The sequence below is a fragment of the Gouania willdenowi genome, chromosome 22 (genome assembly GCF_900634775.1).
Source record: "Gouania willdenowi chromosome 22, fGouWil2.1, whole genome shotgun sequence".
Classification (NCBI taxonomy): domain Eukaryota; kingdom Metazoa; phylum Chordata; class Actinopteri; order Blenniiformes; family Gobiesocidae; genus Gouania; species Gouania willdenowi.
In genome coordinates, this window is record NC_041065.1 from 27,380,546 (window position 1) to 27,401,047 (window position 20,502).

Sequence of the window (20,502 nt, forward strand, 5' to 3'; positions counted from 1 at the left end):
AGTATACTTCTAAGTTACCCAAGATGCATTTCGAATCACACTGATGCTAAATATCTCTGTTAATTCTCCACCTTTGAAAGTTCTGAAATCATTTTAAGTGAGAGAATGAAAGTAGAATATCAACATGTGCTGATTTGATCCATAAAACTCATGGAAAAACATTTCATTGTGTTTTTTCAGAGTGTTTTGGAGAACCGCCATTGTGCAACTAATTAAACTTCCCGTTAACTTCAAAACAAGAGCCTTATTTACAAAAGCATTAAAAAAAACTAATGACAGACAAGAAGGGATGCTTTTGTTTTGAAAAGGGGATGTTTGATTTTTAGCTTGAAGTCGGTCCCAGGACGATTTTAAGTACCGCTCGCAATGCATCATGGGGCGGTTGAGTATGAGTAGTATGATTTTAGTGTGCCCACTGTGCATACTTAAAAAATGTCCCGTTATATTATACATCCAGGTATTTCTCACATACTCAATCTTTACATACTATCTAATGTGAACGCACGTTAGTATGACATTTCGAACACAGCCAGTGTTTCACGTGATGTAATTTTGTTCTGTTTTTATAAATTACATTTTCGCACACAGAGGCAATAGGTTTACAGTACCGGCACTTGAGTGACCGTCCTGCTTTTTAATATTCCCCTTGATATGTTGTCTGATTTTGTCTCCATGGAAGCTAAAATATCAACATCAACTTTCACTCTGTGAAAACACCAGAAATGTCACTTTGTCTGTGTTTTGAAGGGTCACACTGGCATCAGTAGTGGATGAGAACCAGTTTTAGATGACTTACAGGTACGGTTTTTAAAAGATGTGATTTATGTGGTTAAGCAACTTTAAGAAAAACATATTTGATGACACCAATATCCACAAAAAGTCTGAATCTACTGGATGGATGGATGGATGGATGGATGACAGATATTCTGCCTGTAAATTCATATTGATTGCATTCTCATTAGCGGATCAATAACCTAAGCAATGACAGATTAATAATTGATTTATTTTCTGACCTTGACCTCAGAGCTGCTTGTTTTTCTACTTCCATAAATCTAAACTCTACTTCATGCTCCGGGGGCTTCTAGAGGAGGGGCAGAGGTGGCAGACACAACAAGAGGAAGTGGTATGGGATAGGGGATAATGAAATCTACCTCACGCTCCCGAGGGACGTCACCTCAGCTAGCTATCCTGGGGCTCACAAATAGCTCGAATAACCAGTTCCCCCCCCCCCCAAAAAAAAACTTCACACACACTACAGCTATCCTTGCAGCAACACAGGGTTTGTACTGTATTTGTTTGCGATGCTGGAGTGACAGTAGCCTGAATCCGAGCTGCCATCACGCCCCCACCCCCCACCTCCTTCACCTTCAGCTTGGTAATACAGAGCGGGGATAGAATACCCGTCTTGGTTCCAAGAAACTCAGAAAAAAAAAGAAAACAGTCAGGAAATGAAAGTTGTAACACGATCCTCTGTGTGCCAAACGTCTCCCTGAGCTAGGACAAAAGGCCCAGAGAAAAGCTGCTGGGCCTATTTTAGTCAGCAGACCATAGAGGAGCGACAAGGTTGCTAACATAGAGTAAATAAGTCAAATAAAGTACAGAACAATAGAGATTGCAAGAAAGTAGAAACTCAAATGATTTCCCCAGTGTTGATCAACAGTGCCCCTGCTGTCCACTGAGCACTAGAGCCCCCCGTCCCACAGATCTCCATCCACCAAGGAAAATAAACTTCCCCATTCCGGACCATGCAGTAGGTTTTCTGGAAAAAAACAACAAAAAAACATCTACGAGCCTTCACTATAAGGATGCTCTCTGATTGAGGTAAAGCAGGGTTGTCAAACTCATGTTATTTCAGGGGCCAAATACAGAGTTTAATCTCAAGTGGGCCACAAATTTTATGTGGGAAAAAGTATAATTTCAACATTATTGTGCCCTAGTTCAGTGGTTCCCAAACGGTGTGCCACGAGACAAGTCCGGGTGTGTTGCGGGATTCTGTGACAACCATTTATTATTATTTAGGGCCCAGTAAAATCCACGTTAACGGTATCGCGGAATTGACTAATGAAAACGAAATCCACCACTGAACGCGGAAATGAACAGAATCGGCATGAAAGAACGTTTTTTCATAGGGAAATGTTTTTGGGACCGCTTATTAGATGCACCCCCCCGCCCCCTCCCATCCTGGCTGCATTAAACCTTGCCTAAACTACCCAAAACAGCGTCTAAACTGCCAAAAAACTACGTAAATCATCACTGATTCCTAAATACGGAGCCGACCAGTGGCTGCTTAACTTTAACGTGCCTGTAAAGCTCATCCGTTTCTCGTCAAGCGCAGCATCGCTCCGTGAAAACATGATCAGCTTTAATCAGCTTCATCTGCTCAGTGTTTAAACAACATCTCATCAGAGCTACAGAAGATCTGTGGGAAAAGTTGTTCTGTTGTTGTGGATTGTAGAGCCAGAAACATCGCAGGTTAATGATAACTTCTAATATTCTGACCCCTAGTGGTGAAACAACTGATGCATCCTTGCGTCCATTTGTTTTTGTTTAATCATTATGGTCTGGAATGATGTCATCAGGATAATTTAAATACGGTTAATTTAAATTAACAAACCTGATCAGATTCAGTAAATCATTTATCCCTGAGGGGGAATCTTTATATGACGTATAAATAATTAAAAAGGAGCAGTCAGAATAATCTTTGTCACTACAATTACATCTACCTTATAATTGTATCTTACTTTACTTTACGACATACTTTTTTTTTTTTAATTATGGGGTTTTTATTTATTAGCATTTATTTTGGTTCCTCACAGGAGTTAAAAACTAATATTTTATGAAAAAATGTATTCATATTTCTAAAAAAAAAAAACGGAATTTAAAAAAAAATAATGTGAAAAACAGGGAATTTGGGAAAAAATAAAATGGAAGTTGGAAATAAAATAAAACGGATTTTACAGAGCCCTAATTATTGCAATATACAACTACACAAAAAGACAAATTCTATACATATTTTTTTTTTTTTTTTTTTTTAATATTTCGTTAATAAATATTTCATGAGTAATATATAGATATTGCACATGATATTAATGATAACAAGTGTTATAAAGGCTATTTTGCACAATAGGTGTGCCTTTAGATTTTTTTTACTTGTCCTTTGGTGTACTTTGGGCACAAAAAGTTTGGGAACCACTGCCCTAGTTTATGATTCTTTCATTTAAAAAAAAAAAAAAAACTTGTACAAAACCTTATGCTTCTTTGTATACATGATATACAAAATATGTGAGAAACTGACAATATCCAACCAATATGTAAATATCAGTCGCAACAGGATCTTCACTTTCAATTTCCTACATTTTGTGAAGAGTTTCTATTTAATCAAGGTAAATATTATGTAATAATTTGAGGAAATTGTAAGGATTTTGTCAGAATTTTGAGTTTCTTCAACAGTTTAACATTAAAAATGACTGCAATCATACAATATAAGCACCGTCTCCATCATTTTTACTTTCTGCCGGGGGGTCGAACTGGATGCTTCAAAGGGCCGGATTTGGCCACCGGGCCTTGAGTTTGACATGTGAGGTAAATGGTGCAGTGAACACAAACTGCTGGTGTACCAAGATTGGTTACCGGATCTGTGCCAAGAGAGAGCTAAGGGTAAATATCCTCTGCTCACTCACTGGTACATTTGCAGCATGGTGTCACCCGCTGGAGGTAATTACCAGGCTCTCCTGGAGTTACTGCTACACCAGCGTGCCACCTGCTCTGCTATTCCAGCTAAGCTCTGTCATTAGGCCCAGCACTGCCACCGGACGGTAGGCCCCACTTCCACAGAATACACATCTACTGTGTGCATCCATCCACTAAGATTTATAGCTTTAGAAAGCTGAATTACAAGGATCTTTATCGTTTATGTAGGACACATGTTTATGATATGAGGCAGCTGTAATTGTACACACACACACACGAGTCATCATCATGCAGAACGCTCTGTATTTGGTGGAGTTTTAAACATGGTGTGTTTCTAACCTGTCAAACACCCGAGAAGGATCCCTCTCATCTTCACCGCTCATGTCTCTATAAGCACAATGTGTCTGCAGTGGATGAAGGACTGATGAGATCACTGGATCCAAACTATCAGATGTTATAGTCATGAACTTATATCATCATGGGGACCTCCAAAAGGCCAAGGTTTGAGTGTTAGAAACTACCCAATAAAACCAGGTATAAGAAGTCTAAGATCTGTTCATCTGTGTTTTCCTTCATTTATTATGTCTCCTTAAACACATCACATACAGACAAAAAGCCACACAGCAAATTGCACAGTCTTTTTCTTCCAACTCGGATTAAAGTAAAAGATTTTCCAACATGAATGGTAATCAAAGCCTAATCTTTAAGTTGGAATGCGTTACCACTAACCTACCAACAAGATGTCATGGGGAACTATGAAACTGCAACGTTAATTAATCTATTGTTTCATAAGTGCTTGTGGCTGGGAACGAAATATGCTTCAGATGGATAGACAGAGACCTTGAACACTGCATTATTGGAGTTACAGAAAATGATGAGCCAGAGCTAAGAGGTAATGGGTTGGTTTGGATCAGGGCTGGGAGAAATGGGAAGGCTTCAGAGAAAAACATTCCAATTTGAATACATTTGTTTGAAATTTGTTCCAACCAGGATGAAAATAAGTTGTTCTAAGCAGCGTGAAAAAATTAAAAAATAATTGCGTTAGCATGCACGAAACAAGAAACATTCATTTTCATGACAGTGTGTCAACTTGTGTTCATACTCCCCATAGAAAGGACCCTCCAGTGTCCACTCCGGAGCTCAGGCCAAGGACCTTCTTAACGTGAGGTGGTCATGCTAATGCTAACTAGTAATACACCACGTGCTAGCCTATAGGTGGGCAATAAGATGTCCTTTGCAAAAGCAGACACCAAAGCTTTCAGATCTCAATTTTTGGAGTGAGTTTAGAATTACTCAATAATGTATCTTTCAAACAATAAAGTATCATTATTATTTTTTAAATAATCTCATTCTCAGTTCGGTAAGCATTGAGTGTCTTAGAGATTACTCAGTTTTTTTTTTTTACATTTTTTTTTCCTTCTGCATTGATTGTGTTTGTGTTATTTTTTGGTAATTACTGTTTTCACCAACACACATACATCCTCAGTTTTTCACTAATAACTAAAAGTGGAACGATATATCGTGGAGTAAGTGATATTAAAACTTCACAGAATGTATTGTCGATGGTACGAGTGGTATTTGCGAGGGAGGGGGTCAGCCAGGTAAAGAAATACCACACAACCTACTACACATCAGATTGTTATAGTTATTATTTTTTTTTAATATTCCTATTGAATTGAAAAAGTCATACCCAGAGTAAGTATGTCCAGATTGAGAGTAGGGATGTCCCAAAACAACTTTTTCACTTCCGATACTATACCGATATTGCACCGATATCGATCTGATTCAATATCAGTATAAATCATATATACTTTTATTACTTATTTTGTAGTGTGGAATGTTAGAAAAGGCTTGATTAAGTGATGTTACTCAAACAGAGAACAATAGTCAACAATTCAAATTCATTTCAGTTAATTTTTTACTGTCAGTATATGGCGGGAACAACTGAGGGCGGGGACAAAAACAAAAACTTATCGGAGTGATTATATCGCAGATTTTAAATGCAGTCCAATAAAATTTGTTTTCTGGCTGATATCGGACCAATATCCGATATCAATATCGGACCAATATCCGATATCAATATCGGATCGGTACACCCCTAATTGAAAGTAATCAGAAGGATGGTTATTTCTTCGACTGCACCTTTCTTTTGTCTTTTTTTCCTTTCCAAAAATAAAGTACTGTATCAATATTGCGAACGAGATATCAGTGGCGCCCCCTTTGAAGAATTAAAAACTCTCACCCCCCCCCATTCCACTCCCAGGCCCGTCGGGACAAAATTTCCAAAAGAACGAGTAAAAAAAAGTGACCTTTAAAAAAAAAAAAGGTACAATATTCTTCTTCAAATTTCATAAAACATAACATAAAATTTGCAATCACAAATTTTAGAACAGTAATAAAGCCCTTTATTAATAAAGTGTGAAAACAAAAAACATTTTCCATTTTTCATGCTCAAGGTTCAGCAAGGCCATTCGTGCCAGCGTCAATCACCTCCTCCCCCGTCATTAGGTCCCGCCCCCCCAGTTTGGGGACCACATCATATCGTATTGTGAATTCAGTGTATCGTACCAACCCTACTCATGAAAAATAAAAACCGGGCCACAGATAAAAAGAAAGGAAGTGTCTACTGATACGGAAACGCATCAGTAGCCCCTGGAGCTATGGGTACGTTTTCCGGTGTAGTGAAAAATAATCCTACGCGTGAAAGCCTCTTAAAGGCACATGTTCACGAATAGCGTAGTAAATATTTACATGTATATGTACAGTTATTTTCTACCTTAAATTTTCCGACTATGATAAACCTTAACTCTTACCCTAAAACTAACCCTAAAAATGAAAGGAAAGATTCTTACCTTTTTTCAACATGATGGACACGCGTGTGCAGTTCACCAGGTGCGATGTCCATTGTCTATCATAGGAAACTTTCACGTATACGTTTATTCTACATTACATCCGACTTGAGAATTCTTCCTTCCCCTGCCGTGGGTTCCAATTCCACTTTTGTCATATATATATATTTTTCATTTTAACATATTTAACACGGCAAAATCCAATTTTAAAAATACATATACAAAAAAAAAACAAACATGTTAGGTTATTTCTTGGGATAGGGTTAGGGATAGGGTTAGGTTTAAGTTTAGGGTTAGGTTTAGGGTTTAAGGGTTAAGGGTTAAGGGTTAAGGGTTAAGGGTTAAGGTTTGGGATAGGGTTAGGGATAGGGTTAGGTTTAAGTTTAGGGTTTAAGGGTTAAGGGTTTAGGGTTAAGGGTTAAGGTTTGAGTTAGGGTTAGGGTTAGTCTTAAAATAAAAGTTTTAGTGGGGTAGCAAAAAATGAATATGAGCTAAAATAAAACTGACGGAACTTTAAGTCACGTGGTGCACCTATCACGTCACCTAAACTGGCCATTGCGGGGCGCTGCGTATGAATAGAATGTTAGTCTATTGATACGTTTCTGCATCAATAGCCACGGCCAAAAATAAAATAAAAGAGAAAATAATGAACCAAATGAACATGATTCTACCCTCAAAAAGATGTCATGACTTCAACTATACTTGAAATAAACTGCTTATCAACACAGACACAGAATGGTCATAAAAAGCAAGATATATATAATGACCATTATCAATATTTTATTGTTTTTTTTTTTTTTTTAATTAATTTTTGATTTATTTTTTTTTTTTTTTTTATTTTTTTATGTTAAAAGTTGAAAAAACAAAGGATGTTTGTCGGATTTTGACTTCACTTAATTTTGTGCAGCTTTTCTTTAGACATAAAGTGAAGCCAGACTGAGAGTCTGAGCTTCACTCTCTCTGTCTCAGGCTTTGGCAGCTTTATTACTGTGACCCAGGATCATAACTGAGGGAGAGAGGCTCAATGTGCTGAACTTCAACTTGGCGACAGCTGCAGAAACTGGAGAGTTTTAAATATAGAGCCCAACTGGTGCCCTTATCCTCTGCCTGTAAACCTTCTTACACATGTACGTTCACACCGTGCACTGTGTAATGCTGCTCACTCATTTACACTGGAGCCAACATTCCTGTGCATGGATTACATTTTTACCCTCAGTGATTACTGCTCTTCATTGAAATGGGATATTTGGATAGAAATGGTCTTACCTGATGGTGCAGATGGCCGGAAGTCACAAAACAATACCCAAACAAAACATTCAATCCTTTGTTTAAGTCACAAATATGTTTTCATTTTTAAATTTGGTCACAATATGTTGTATATTTAAAAGTAATCAGCACTTACATCCCTCATTAAGGCCTTTAAACAAACTATATTACATGTTATGTATCAATTTGAAGAAGCAGTGAAACGACACTAAAGCATGTGGCTACAGTGGCTCTTGTGCGACCCCTGGTGGAGGTTTGTACAAAGCTCAGTGTTTTTCTAAACGGTGTAAAAGTACTGCAAATAGTTTAATTATTAACAGGGGTGTAAAGAGTACTAATATTTCCTTCTCAAGTAGAAGTACTGTTACTTGATTGAAATTGTGCTCAAGTACAAGTAAAAGTAATTCATACATGAAATACTCGAGTACAAGTAATAATAATTAAATAGTACTCAATGTTAAACTGTTTTATTGACACAATGATTCATGTTTTTTCTGTCATTTTTACTTTCTCCTGTGGGCCGAATTCGATGATCCAAATGGCCGGATTTGGCCTCCAGGCCATGAGTTTGACACCTATCATGGATAAGAGAGAAGCGTTCAGTTTCTCTCATCGGTCGGTGTCTCCATCTAGTGGCAGAAGTGAGCACTGCACTAAAGTAGGATGCTCTCAGTCAAAAGTCAAAGTCATCTTTATTGTCAAACGCACTGTATGTACAAGACATGTAGGGATTCGAAATGACTGTTCTCTACACAACACAAACACAACAACACGACATTGTAGAATATATGAAATATAAATGATGGGACAACACAACAAGTATTCAGAATATTTACAGTGAGAGTGCAGGTATGAATCTGAACATAAATAAAGTTGGCAGCACACTCAAAAGGTTGTGTAGTGGGTGGTGGGGTCACCACGAATAACAACACATTATCACTCCCAGCTCGTCATATATCTACGTTTGAGTTCAGGAGGGTACCTTTGGCGTCACGCGTCGGCCCGTGACAAATTGCCTTATTTCAAGATAGTTTGTGGCTTTACAATTGTTTTTATTACATTTCTAGTGAGAAATTTACCCATTACTTATGGTTAAGGTTAAGGTTAGGGTTAGAAGTCTTATTTTGAAAAGTTGCGGTGAAAGGCAGCTACCAAGGGGGTGCCCCGTGCTAAAGGGTCGTTTCGGAACGTCAATATGTGATGAGTTGGGAGTCAGACTGGGTTGTGCACACCCAGGAACTTGGTGCTGCTCACCCTCTCCACAGCAGCACCATTGATGTCCAGAGGAGGATGCTGGGTGGGCACTCTCCTGAAGTCCACAACAATCTCCACATTCAGAAGGAGATTGTTGTCACTACACCACCCAGCCAGGTGCCTCACTTTGCTCCTGTAGTTAGTCTCATAAAAGGTAATGAGACCCACCACGGTTGTGTCATCTGCAAACTTAATGAGGAGGTTGGAGCTGTGCTTTGGTGAGCAGTCGTGGGTCAGCAGGGGGCTCAGCACACATCCTTGGGGGACTCCTATGTGTTCAGGATGATGATGCTGGTGCAAGACTGACATGGAGAAATGTCTAAAAAAGTGCAGGAAAACGTATAGTAGTATGAAGTTTACATGGTTTCTAATGTGGTTTTTACTTTTTTTTATTCCCCTTTATTTGATATGGACAGACAGTTACATTAGTTACCCAGAAATGTATTAATTTACAACACCTGTCCACAGGAGGCTTTTAAAAAGGTTAAAAGTAACAGAAATAATAAGAAAGTAAGGAGGAAATATGCACTGAACAAAACATTACAAAAAGAAAAGCAATGTTCAATACAGTCATTAGTTTTAGGGCAGAGACAACACGGGCAAGTGAGAAACTATTAATGTGAATATACTGTAGTTTTGATTTTAACCATTTTTTTGAGTCCATGGTTGAAAGCATCGTCACTCGTCTTATCCATTTTATTTTCGTTTTAATGATTTTTAGACAAGTGCAGATGAACAACCTATCAGCTGAAATCATATCAATACCAACAAGTCATCTGCACTTCCCATGACGTCATCAATGCATACACCAACCATGTTTTCAGCTTCACTACATCCATAAACTTTCCCCATGGTAATACATACATTTTTTTTTTTTTTTTTCATATCAATGATCTCTGCACTGAATTATTGTTTGAAAGTTACAACATGAGTTAAAATGATCAATAAATCATGTTGATTTTAACACTTTTGAATTATTAGATGAAAAGTGACTCCAGGTGCTAAGGCTCTGTCCAAGGTGCTGAAAGTCTCACTGCTTCCACTCTTACATTGGTGGAGCAATAATGTGGACTACACATCATGTTTTAAAATGAAATATAAATATTTGTAACTTGTATTCAACAATTACAAATTCACTATTTTTGTCCAAGTTGTGGCCATTTCCAACAGGGGTGAGTTAGTTTAGCTGTGGGATATAATGTTTAAAACTGTTAAAGCAGAAGTCATTATTATTTATTAAGTTAGTAGAAAAACCAAGAGTTAAACAACATAACCTAACACATTTCAATAGGCAGATTAGTTTGGGTGAACTTATTTTGATTGAAAACAAATAAATGAAAAATAAATCTGATAAGTTAAGCAAGGTTAATGCTAAATATCAATAACAGCATACTTCCACGTACAGAGCTGTTTTGATTTATTCTCTCTCTGGCCTCGTATAATCTTAGAATTCATTCTCGTTTTTGTTTTTGTAAGTTTTCCTAATAGGCTTTCAATAATTGATCATGTTAGGATTGTTACATTTTTATTAGTTTTACAGATAGTTTAGGAAAATACATTTAATTATGACTGAAGCTTTCTGGCTGGTAAGAGCTGCTGTTCTGTGCTCCATTGTTGATCCTGGACTAAAAAACGCCTCTCATTTTGTTCTTCTTCTTCTTCTTCTTCTTGTTGTGTACACTAGTTAAAATAGCTACTCCTCTGTTATTTGTTAACGATCGGGTTGAAATTTGGTAGGTATAATCTATGAATGTGCACGCATCGACGCTCTGAGCTCGATTTTTTATTTGGAACCCTAACCCCCCCCCCCCCCCCCCACCAAAAAAAAAAAAAAAACTAAGGCCAATTTCTCATTTATTTGCGAGTCAACTAATACGATGTTTGGTGGTACCAAATCATCGACACCAATATAAAAATGGGGCCCATTATCCTGTACGTGTCACGGGGGTCCCATTTTTCAAATGACTACTCCTCCGTTAGTTCTCGTTGGATTGGAATACAGTTTTGCATGGATTCTCTATGAATGAATATGATGAGACACTCGGAAACTTTTTTTTATAAAATGGGGCCCACCCCCCATTTCCGGTAATTTCCAAATTTATGAAAACATAGTCGTGTGATATATCGTTTCAAAGGTAATGCAATATAGATTACGATTATGCCTCGCACAATTTGATTAGGGGCTTGAGGGGCCCGGGGGTCCACCCCCCTTTTTAGGCAATTTCCATTAAAGTTGTTTTCTCATTTATTTGTGAGTCAAATATTGCGAGAGTTGTCAGAACCAAATAATTGACACATACCAATATATGAATGGGGCCCATTTCTCTGTTTGTGCCACAGGGCGCCAGAAGGCCCCCGAGGGCCCCAGTTTTGAAATAACTACTCCTCCGTTAATGCTCATTGAATCGGGCTGTAATTTGACATGGACATTCTATGAGCGGATGTCAATAGCCTCTCGGAGACCACCCCCTTTTCCGGTCATTTCTAAATTTATTGGAACATAGTCGTGACATATCGTTTCAAAGGTATTTAAATGTAGATTCCGATTTTAGATCGCACAATTTCATTTGTTTTACTTGGTGGAACCGAGTCATTTAACTGAATTCTTCGGAACGTGGTGATGTTCCGTGGGCCCGGCCGTAGCTAAAGAACTTGTCAAAGCTAAAATTTACTTTTCACAGACTTTCTCTGTAAATTATTTGTTCTTTTTTTTTAATGTTGTTTTGTATAACTTTCTCACATTTTGTGTGTTTATTGTTGTGTTTTACTTTTTGTAGTCATTTAGTGGGTTTTTGTTGACATTTTGTGTGTTTTTGGAAATTATTTATTGTATTTTTGTTGCCATTTGTATATTTTCCTGTCATTGTGTTTGTTTGAGTAAATATGTATTTTTGTTGTCAGGTTGTGTGTTTGGAGTAAGTGATGTGTATTTATGATGTTGTTTTGTATATTCCTCTATCGTTCTGTGTATTTTTGTTGTCATGGTGTGTGTTTTTGAAGAACATTTGTTAACATTTTTTTTTGTGCTCACCACAAATACAGACTGAGGGCTTCATTCAATCATAGCTTTTATATTCTCTCCACCACCAGGGGGCGGTATTGACCCACAGCTCAGTGTGTTTAATCACCATACTACAGCTATTGTGTGATAAGAAAACCCCTGAGATGGAAATGACAGTATCTTACACACACAAACTCCTTTCAACAGCCTGTGCCCAAGGCTGGGGATCTCTGACGGTTATCGTGGGTTTTAAAACCAATTATATATTATATGAATGCCCGCTTTTCCTATCCAAACAAACTATTTCCATGGGATTTATTTCTTTTAGAGGTATCTCACATTTTAGAACCTTGTACAAAGCGAGTAGCAGATGAGGACTCAAAAAAGGAAGGATTGATGAGTGTGGACAGGACAGAGAAAGAACATAATAATAATAATAATAATAATAATAATAATAATAATAATAATAATAATAATAATAATAATAATATAGAGCAAGTGTGGTTCATTATCAAAAATAATGATAATAAATAATAATGATTATAATAATTTAAATAATAATAATTAATTAAAAAAACAAGCAAAAAATATGTTTAATATATATGTTAAGTTTTCGTTTATCCAGACAAGGTTTTTTAGGATATTTTATCTCCTGACTTGTTTCGACTGTCAACTGCCAGTCTTCCTCAGAGGTGATATGCCTTCGAAACATGAGAGGAGATAAAATTTCAATTTCTAAGATTTGTAAAAGCTATTAGGCTAAAAGCCAGGGAATATATTTATTGATTTATTTATTCATTCATTTTTAGTATTACAGTTGAAATTAATAATATATAAATAAAGGCACCAAATACCAGACATGTAATGGGAAATTGACGTTAAATGACATTATGGCACATGACACCAGTCCATCATCGTGCATCTTCATGTAGCTTTTATAAATATCTTTGAACCTCATTGGTTTAATATCAATATTTCACCAAAGCGCAAAGCTGTTGTACCCTGTCACTTCCTATGATAATATGGGAATAAAAAACAAATACATTAAAAAGCAAGGTCTACACAATTAAACATGTTTTTTTTAATGTAGATTTATTAAGTATAGCTTAATTGTTTGGATATAAGTTGAGAATGAGTCATATTTTCTTTAAGATTATTTTACGCAGTGAATTGTTGAACTTTTCCTTTTCAGTTAGAGATTGATTTTTACACAGCCATCTTCACATTGTATTGATTTTGAACATGGTGAGAGACAAAACGATTAGTGAACGGATTTTAAAATGCAGGTTACAATTAATAATAGTCAAGGCCTACTTTTTAAAATCCACATTTAAAATGATTCAGTCATGAATTGCAGGAATAAGTCATTATAGCAGTGGTTCCCAACCTCTTTTGGATCGTGACACAATTTGGAAATCAAGAATATCCTCTATTACAAATACAGAGTGTGTGACAAGTTGTGCCAGCTCAGATATTTGTGCTAATGCATTTTCTTTGAACTAGATTTATATTTGTCAAAGTGAAAGTATAGAATTCCATTGATTCTTGTTTTAAATTGAAAAATAATCACTCAAAAATGCATTTGTATTGTGTTTATGTGTTTGAAATTCAGCTCCACGTCACCCAAACGTGTCCAAACACCTTGAGATGTCAGCGCACGCGGACAGGATCACGATTTGTTTGCAGCCTCGAGCACAGGCAGCCAGAGCCCCTTCAGAAAACAGCAGATTCAAGGTTATTCGCTGTACGACGCGCACGCGGTGCAACGTGCGTGTGAGTTAAACGGTTCTCAGTGAATCTCCGCTCCGAGTGAAGAAGTCGGCTCCAATAGTAACTCTTTACACTCCTGCTTTCCTCTCACTTCTTTTCTTATACATGCTTTACTCTTTGAAAATAACCTTTTAGGCAGTGGCTATCCATACTACTGCCGGATCTATTCTTACGCAGTGGCCCTATTTGGTCACTTTAGGTCACGTGACTAAGACTAACCCTAACTCTAACCCTAACCCTAAACCTAAACCTAACCTTAAACCTAAACCTAAACCTAAACCTAAACCTAAACCTAAACCTAAACCTAAACCTAAACCTAACCTTAAACCTAAACTTAAACCTGCAGGGTTGATTTGTAGTATAGTGTGTTCAAAACACCTTTTATTTTTGTGTGTTTTTTTTTTTTCTTGTTTAATCGTACTCTTATAAGTTTTTATTCCCATAATAATTTCTTTTATTATTGTTTTTATTTAACCTTTTATGGCAGTAAACTAAGCTATACAGAGTTTACAAGCTTTGAATTGCGCTACTTTGTAAAATACTTTGTTTTACTTGTTTTGTATATAGTTTTCTTGAATGTTAATAGTTGGAAATGTTAAAGCTCAAATGTGTGTAATTTATTCTAGTCTACTAAGCTATGTACAGTTTACAAGCCTTACGTTACACTACTTGTTATTGTTATTTATTGTGAAGAAGAAAGTAAACCATAGTAAATAATTGCATTTAATTTTGGTTCTTGATGTGTGTGTGTGTGTGTGTGTGTGTGTGTGTGTGTGTGTGTGTGTGTGTGTGTGTGTGTGTGTGTGTGTGTGTGTGTGTTCTATGAAGACTTTCAATTACAATTTAATTCTACGTAAACCTGTGGAACCATGTCATAGTTCTATGTCTTACACATTATCAAACAACAATTATTAATTAATTAAGTTAACAATTATTAAAATATGTTTCACTAAAAATACATACTGACATAAAAAAAGGCTGTGCCATCCACACCAAAAATATTACTACCAATATTTTAAAGGATAAAGAACCTTAACAAGGTAACCAACAAATAAGTATAGATTATATATTTTTTTGTGTATTTTACAGATGATTAAATGGGTCAAACTGACCTGTTATCATAAGAGATGAACAGAAAGGCTCAGTAATTGTGATTAATTGAATTTGAACTGTTGTAAATTAGAATGTAATTGGAATTGACTTTCAGGGTGAAAATAATAATTTTTTTTATTTTAATTGGAAAAAAAAATGCTGGTCACTGTAATTGTAATTGAACATAATTGAAGACGTAATTGTAATTGAAAAAAAAATTGTAAGTAATTGACCCCAACCCTGTTAGAAACAGTCTCTGGTTAAATCTAAATCTAGGCTAACCAAGAAATAGACCATGGGCACGCACGCACGCACGCACACACACAACACACACACACACACCAGACTGTCCTCATGAGTCTTTTCTTCGGCGTTCGCTTCTCCTGCACAAAACAGCAGCGGGGCCCCTTTTGTCCGAGCTGGGACCCCAGACCCATCATTAGCACTGATTACCACTGACCAGTTTGACAACCTTATTGACTGCGAGAAAGACTTTTTTCATCCAGTCTCCACAGTCCTCCTGATGCTCAAAAGAAACGGAAATATTTAGCTATTCTGTTTGGAAGAAGAGCAGCAATAAGAATAGAGTAGGGGGGGGGAAAGCCCCCACAAACGCCCCCGTTTAGACCCTCTTCACATGTTTCCTCTACCTTCACATTTAGCTTCTGTTGTGCTCCCTCTGAAAGGCTTTTGTCTGTTTCATAAGTTACTGTAGCCTAATTAACTGCAAATTGGAGGAAACCAGGTGGGAGAACTGCTGGTTTCAACCTGATTTTATTTGTTAAAAACATGTTAAAAAGTCTATTAAAGGGGCCACACATGTTGTCCTAAATATTTACAAGAAATGTTGTAAAGCTGGAAACATATTTTGCACAAAAAAGGTGGGGAAACTGAGGAAAATAAATTACATCGAGGAAAATAAAGTACTATAATTAAAAAAAAGAAAAAAGCGGTTCCCAACCTTTTTTCGGGTCGTGACCCCATTTTGATATCATACATTTCTGACTTTTTTTTCTCTCTAAAATTAGTATTTGATCATGTTTTATTAAAATACAGAGTAGCCATGGATTAGATATTTTGATACTGCCTTTTATTTGAAAAAGTTTGAGTGTAGAATACAGTTATTTTATATTTATTGTGTGTGATGTGTTAAATTAAAACCAAAAATTATTATTTGAAACATTCTAAAATATAATTTTAATCTTTTTTTTTTTTTTTTTTACCAATTCATAGACATTTCAGGCGACCCCCACATGGGTTCACAACACCAAGGTTAAAAAACTATGTTGAAAAAATGACATTCTGGCCAGTGAATTAAATCATTATTCACAAAACATGTATCGCAATTCTTACAACTTAACTTACAACAACAAAAACCAACAAAATACAATTATTGCTTAGGATGTTTAAACTGATATTCTGATATACAATTTGGACATTTTAAATAATATATCTTGCTTTTAATAAAAAGACACAAAGGTTTAATTAAAATTTCAGAAATAGTTGTGCATTATAGTGTTGCACACAAATGTAAATAATGCACAATGTCTTGGGTCGTAATTAGAGGGAGGATGGGTTTTTTCTCTTCCTAGAATAAATGTTTGATTATTAAAGTGTGTTACCCAAACCCTTCGTTACCCGAACCCATAACCCAACCTAACTGCACTAGATTCCACCACCTAACCCAAAAAAATGCCAACATAGCTCCAAAGGTGTCATAATTATAGCGAAAGGTGTCATGATTTAGCAAACAACACTTCAACAATCACAGCGTTCATGACACCTTATTCATGTTAATGACAGGTTTATGTCATAATAATGACAGCGTAACGTCAGCCTTATGGGTAAAACTTCAAGTAAAGTATTACCCCCCCCCCCCACAAAAAAAAGAATTAAAATGTACATTTTTAAAATGTTTAAATTAAAAAATAAATAAAAACGTATTATTTTTCAAATACACATCACACTTGATAAATATCAAACAACTGTATCCTATGCTTAAACTTACTTTCTGAAATATAAATAGTTCAAATAAAACGCAGTATTAAAATATTGGAGGTGACAGCGTTATGTCAACCTTATCAAATTTCAAGTAAAATGTTAGTTTCTTTAAAAAAAATATTTTTTATTAATTAATTTGTTTATTTTAATTGTAATTTTAATTTGATTTAATTAATCAATTAATTTATTTATTTATTTTACCAATTTCTATATGTTTCAGGCCACCACACATGATGTCCCGACCAAAAGGTTGAAAAAAAAAAAAATGGTTTATAGCCATTTTCACGGTCTGAATATAGATTGGATAATAAAAAAATAATAATAAAAAAAATATTGTAATTAAATGATACAAAGATTTAATTAAAATTTGAGCAATAGTTGTGCATTAGTGGTGCACAACTGTAAATAATACACGTTATCTTAGGCAGTATAATTGAAGTGTTTATAACCATTAGTTATGTGATGATGATGAACATATAGACTTGTACACCGCACGCAGTTTTCCAGCCTCGTCTGTGTTCAAAAGGCTCCACTATATCTGTTTTGTTGTGATCATCTCTCTCTTGGATCATCCGGGTTAGTGAGCCGGCCTCGCGGTGACCTCGTGCTGTCACCCCGCATTACAGAACGCGCAGCATGTTGGCCAATTAGGGCCCCGCGCGCGCTCTAACGTGTTGGAGAATCCAGCTCTGCGGCTTCATCACCTCCCAAACACCCAGAGCAGTTCCTCCTCAACCTCCTCATCATCATAACCGCAAAAATAAATACACAAACTTTTCTGTTTTTTTTTTTAATACAAAATCCATTCATCACTTTGTCACCGAAAATAAACCAGCAGACTTTTAACTTTTAACCCCTCTGGGTCAACAATTATTATTTTATTAACTTATCTTTATCTTTTACTCAAACACATTTTTTTTTCTTTCTTTTTTTACTAAAGCGCGCATGCTCAACATGGTTTATTACCTGTGTACAAGGTAAAGTATTAAAAAACACCATAAGCAAAATGGACACGAAATTCAAAAGAGACAGCAGAGCAAAATGTTTTTAAATAGGCAAATAAACATTATTTATAAAACTTTGACGCTAAAGTAAAAATGTTCACAGTTCTTTTTCAACATGAAATAACCCACAGAGAACAGCAGGTCAGGCGCGTCATGATGATGATGATGATGATGATGATGATGCCTCATCCTTTTTCCGTGTTTGTGTATTCGTGAAATTCTGTGTGTTTTCGTCTCGCTTTAGTCCGTGAAATGTTTTTCGTCCAGAATAAGTAAACGAAAAGTATTTAGGGGCAAAAAAAAAAAAAAAAGGATGAGGACCAAAAGTCTTGGATTAATTCCCTTTGTGTTTTTGGCAGACGTCACAAATCTCTCTCTCTCTGTGTGTGTGTGTGTGTGTGTGTGTGTGTGTGTGTGTGTGTGTGTGTGTGTGTGTGTGTGTTTATAACTTAACGCAGGCACTATGACTCTTTATTCGATTGTCTTTCACTCCGGGTGTAACTATAACCAACAACACCCTGGGTGGATGGATGTGGCCCCTCAGATGTCACATTCACTGTCGCTGGAGGTGATGGAGATGGCCGAGGCGGCGGCTTTGCTGGACAGACTGGCCTCGGGACTGGATGAGTTCCCCAGACGGTCCACGGTACCATCCTCATCCGCCAGAGAGCGAACCGAACCCCCGGAAAGCACCTGCTGTTGGAGCCTGGGAACGGGACGCATGAGACGGATCAACATGGGCCACAAAAACACACTAATTATTCAACGACTAAAAAACATACCGTCTTTTTTTCTTTTTTCTTAATATGATCAATAAATACATTTTAACAAAATAAAAAACACAAAATAGCAAAAAATATATCTATTTAATGGCTATATTATTTTGCATTTAGTACATCGTAAATCCCATGATAATGTTGGTTATAACACATTTGGCTAAAAAGGAAACAATGTTAACAATAACAAAAATAACATAAATAATGTATATTTAACACTGATTAAAACTGAATAACATTCAAAAAACCAGAATCAGAACCATTTTATTTGTCATTGTACAAAAAAAGCACAACGAAATTTTTGTGAATACTTAATCTGAGACTGATTTATTTTTATACACACTGTGTAACTGTTATTTGTCTTTGTTTTCATGTTTTTAAATTAATCCTATCACTCAATGTTTATTTTGTTAGTTTCTTATTGCATTGCATATATACATACATATATATATTGAGCATTTGTAATTAAATATATATAATTTCAGTGTATAAAAAAAAAAAAAAAAAATTAAAAAAGAGGCCTATCGTTTTTTTCTCTCTCTCTCTCTCTTGGGCAAAATATATGCAGAATAATTCATATTAAACCTCTGTGCCGTCCAGTGTTAATTTGACTCAGACTATTATAAACAAAGACATTAAACGATATTAAACAATAGAAATATTTTTCATTAAATAATTGTATTTTGAAAAACAGAATTATGGTTGCATTTAGTCAGATTTTACATTTTATTGTCAGAATGCATTTGCAAAAATAGATTAAAAAAAATGTTTTGTGCTGGAATTGATTGATGGTGTTTTTTGTAATGACGGTATATATTTGATGCATTATTTCATGATGATGATGATGTGAAGGATTCATGCAGCTCACCTGTTCTTTGCAGCCGCTGCTCTGTCTCTTTGTCTGCGGTTTTTGAACCAGTTTCCCACCTGTGTGGGTGTGAGTCCGGTGGCCTGGGCCAGCTCCCTCTTTTTACTGGGGTTCGGGTAGGGGTCCTGCAAATACCATTCTCGTAGCAAGTGCCGGGTCCTCTCCTTAAAGCAGTGGGTTTTCTGCTCTCCGTCCCATATGGTTCTGGGTAGTGGGAACTTCTTCCGGACCCGGTATTTGTCCACGGGGCCCAGCGGGCGGCCCCGGAGCTTCTCGGCCTCCTGGTAGTGCGCTTCGAGCCACAGCGCCTGGAGCTTGGTGTGCGACTCTTTGGTGAACTTGTGGTTCTCCAGGATGTGGTACAGTTCGCGGAAATTTCCCGTGTGGAACGCGACCACGGCTCGGGCCCTCAGCACCGACTCGTTCTTGTTGAGGACCTCGCAGGCCGCGGGGGCCACGGGCAGCGACCACAGGAAGCGGCCCAGGCGCTCCACGTCCCCGCTCTCCTCCAGAGTCTCGCAGACCCCGGCGACCTGCTGGGGGCTGAAATTCAAGATGGGCAGCTGAAACATGGAGGCTTCTGCTTGTTGTTGTCCTCTACCCCTCCTTTTACCTCTCTCCCTCTCCCTCTCTCTCTCCCTCTCCCTCGCTTCTCCTTCTCCTTCTCCGTGGCGATCCAAGACACCCCAAAAAATAAAACAAGACAATCCCCCCAAAACAGTCAGGGATCCGATCGCCCGAGCAGCCGTGGATAGACGCCGCGGAGGAGGGACGAGGCTGTTACCGCATCCTCAGGCCGGGGGAAGGGGCTGAAAGTGCGGGAGGAAGGAATGAACGCTGCTGCGGTGGTGTGTTTTTCAAGGTGCGGGCCGAGGACGAGTGAATGGCAGGCAGCACCGCATTAAAGCCGAGATGTATTTTTAAGAAGGGG

The 20,502-nt window shown here is 37.0% G+C and overlaps 2 protein-coding genes across 2 annotated transcripts in view; both read right to left on the reverse strand.

Moving 5' to 3' along the window:
* Positions 1-9,321: 9,321 nt before the first annotated feature.
* ppm1aa (protein phosphatase, Mg2+/Mn2+ dependent, 1Aa) overlaps positions 9,322-20,502 on the reverse strand; it is a 79,786-nt gene continuing 68,605 nt past the window's right edge. The window contains exon 6 of the mRNA XM_028439028.1: positions 9,322-9,378. Within this exon, the coding sequence (XP_028294829.1) occupies positions 9,337-9,378 (42 nt within the window). The 3' untranslated portion in view covers positions 9,322-9,336. The remainder of the gene's footprint in view (positions 9,379-20,502) is intronic.
* Positions 18,303-20,502, reverse strand: part of six6a (SIX homeobox 6a) — a 2,393-nt gene continuing 193 nt past the window's right edge. The window contains exons 1-2 of the mRNA XM_028439032.1: positions 19,572-20,502; positions 18,303-18,633 (exon numbers count right to left, since the gene is read on the reverse strand). The exon at positions 19,572-20,502 is cut by the window's right edge and continues 193 nt beyond it. Coding sequence (XP_028294833.1) covers positions 18,468-18,633; positions 19,572-20,143 — 738 coding nt within the window. The 5' untranslated portion in view covers positions 20,144-20,502 and the 3' untranslated portion in view covers positions 18,303-18,467. The remainder of the gene's footprint in view (positions 18,634-19,571) is intronic.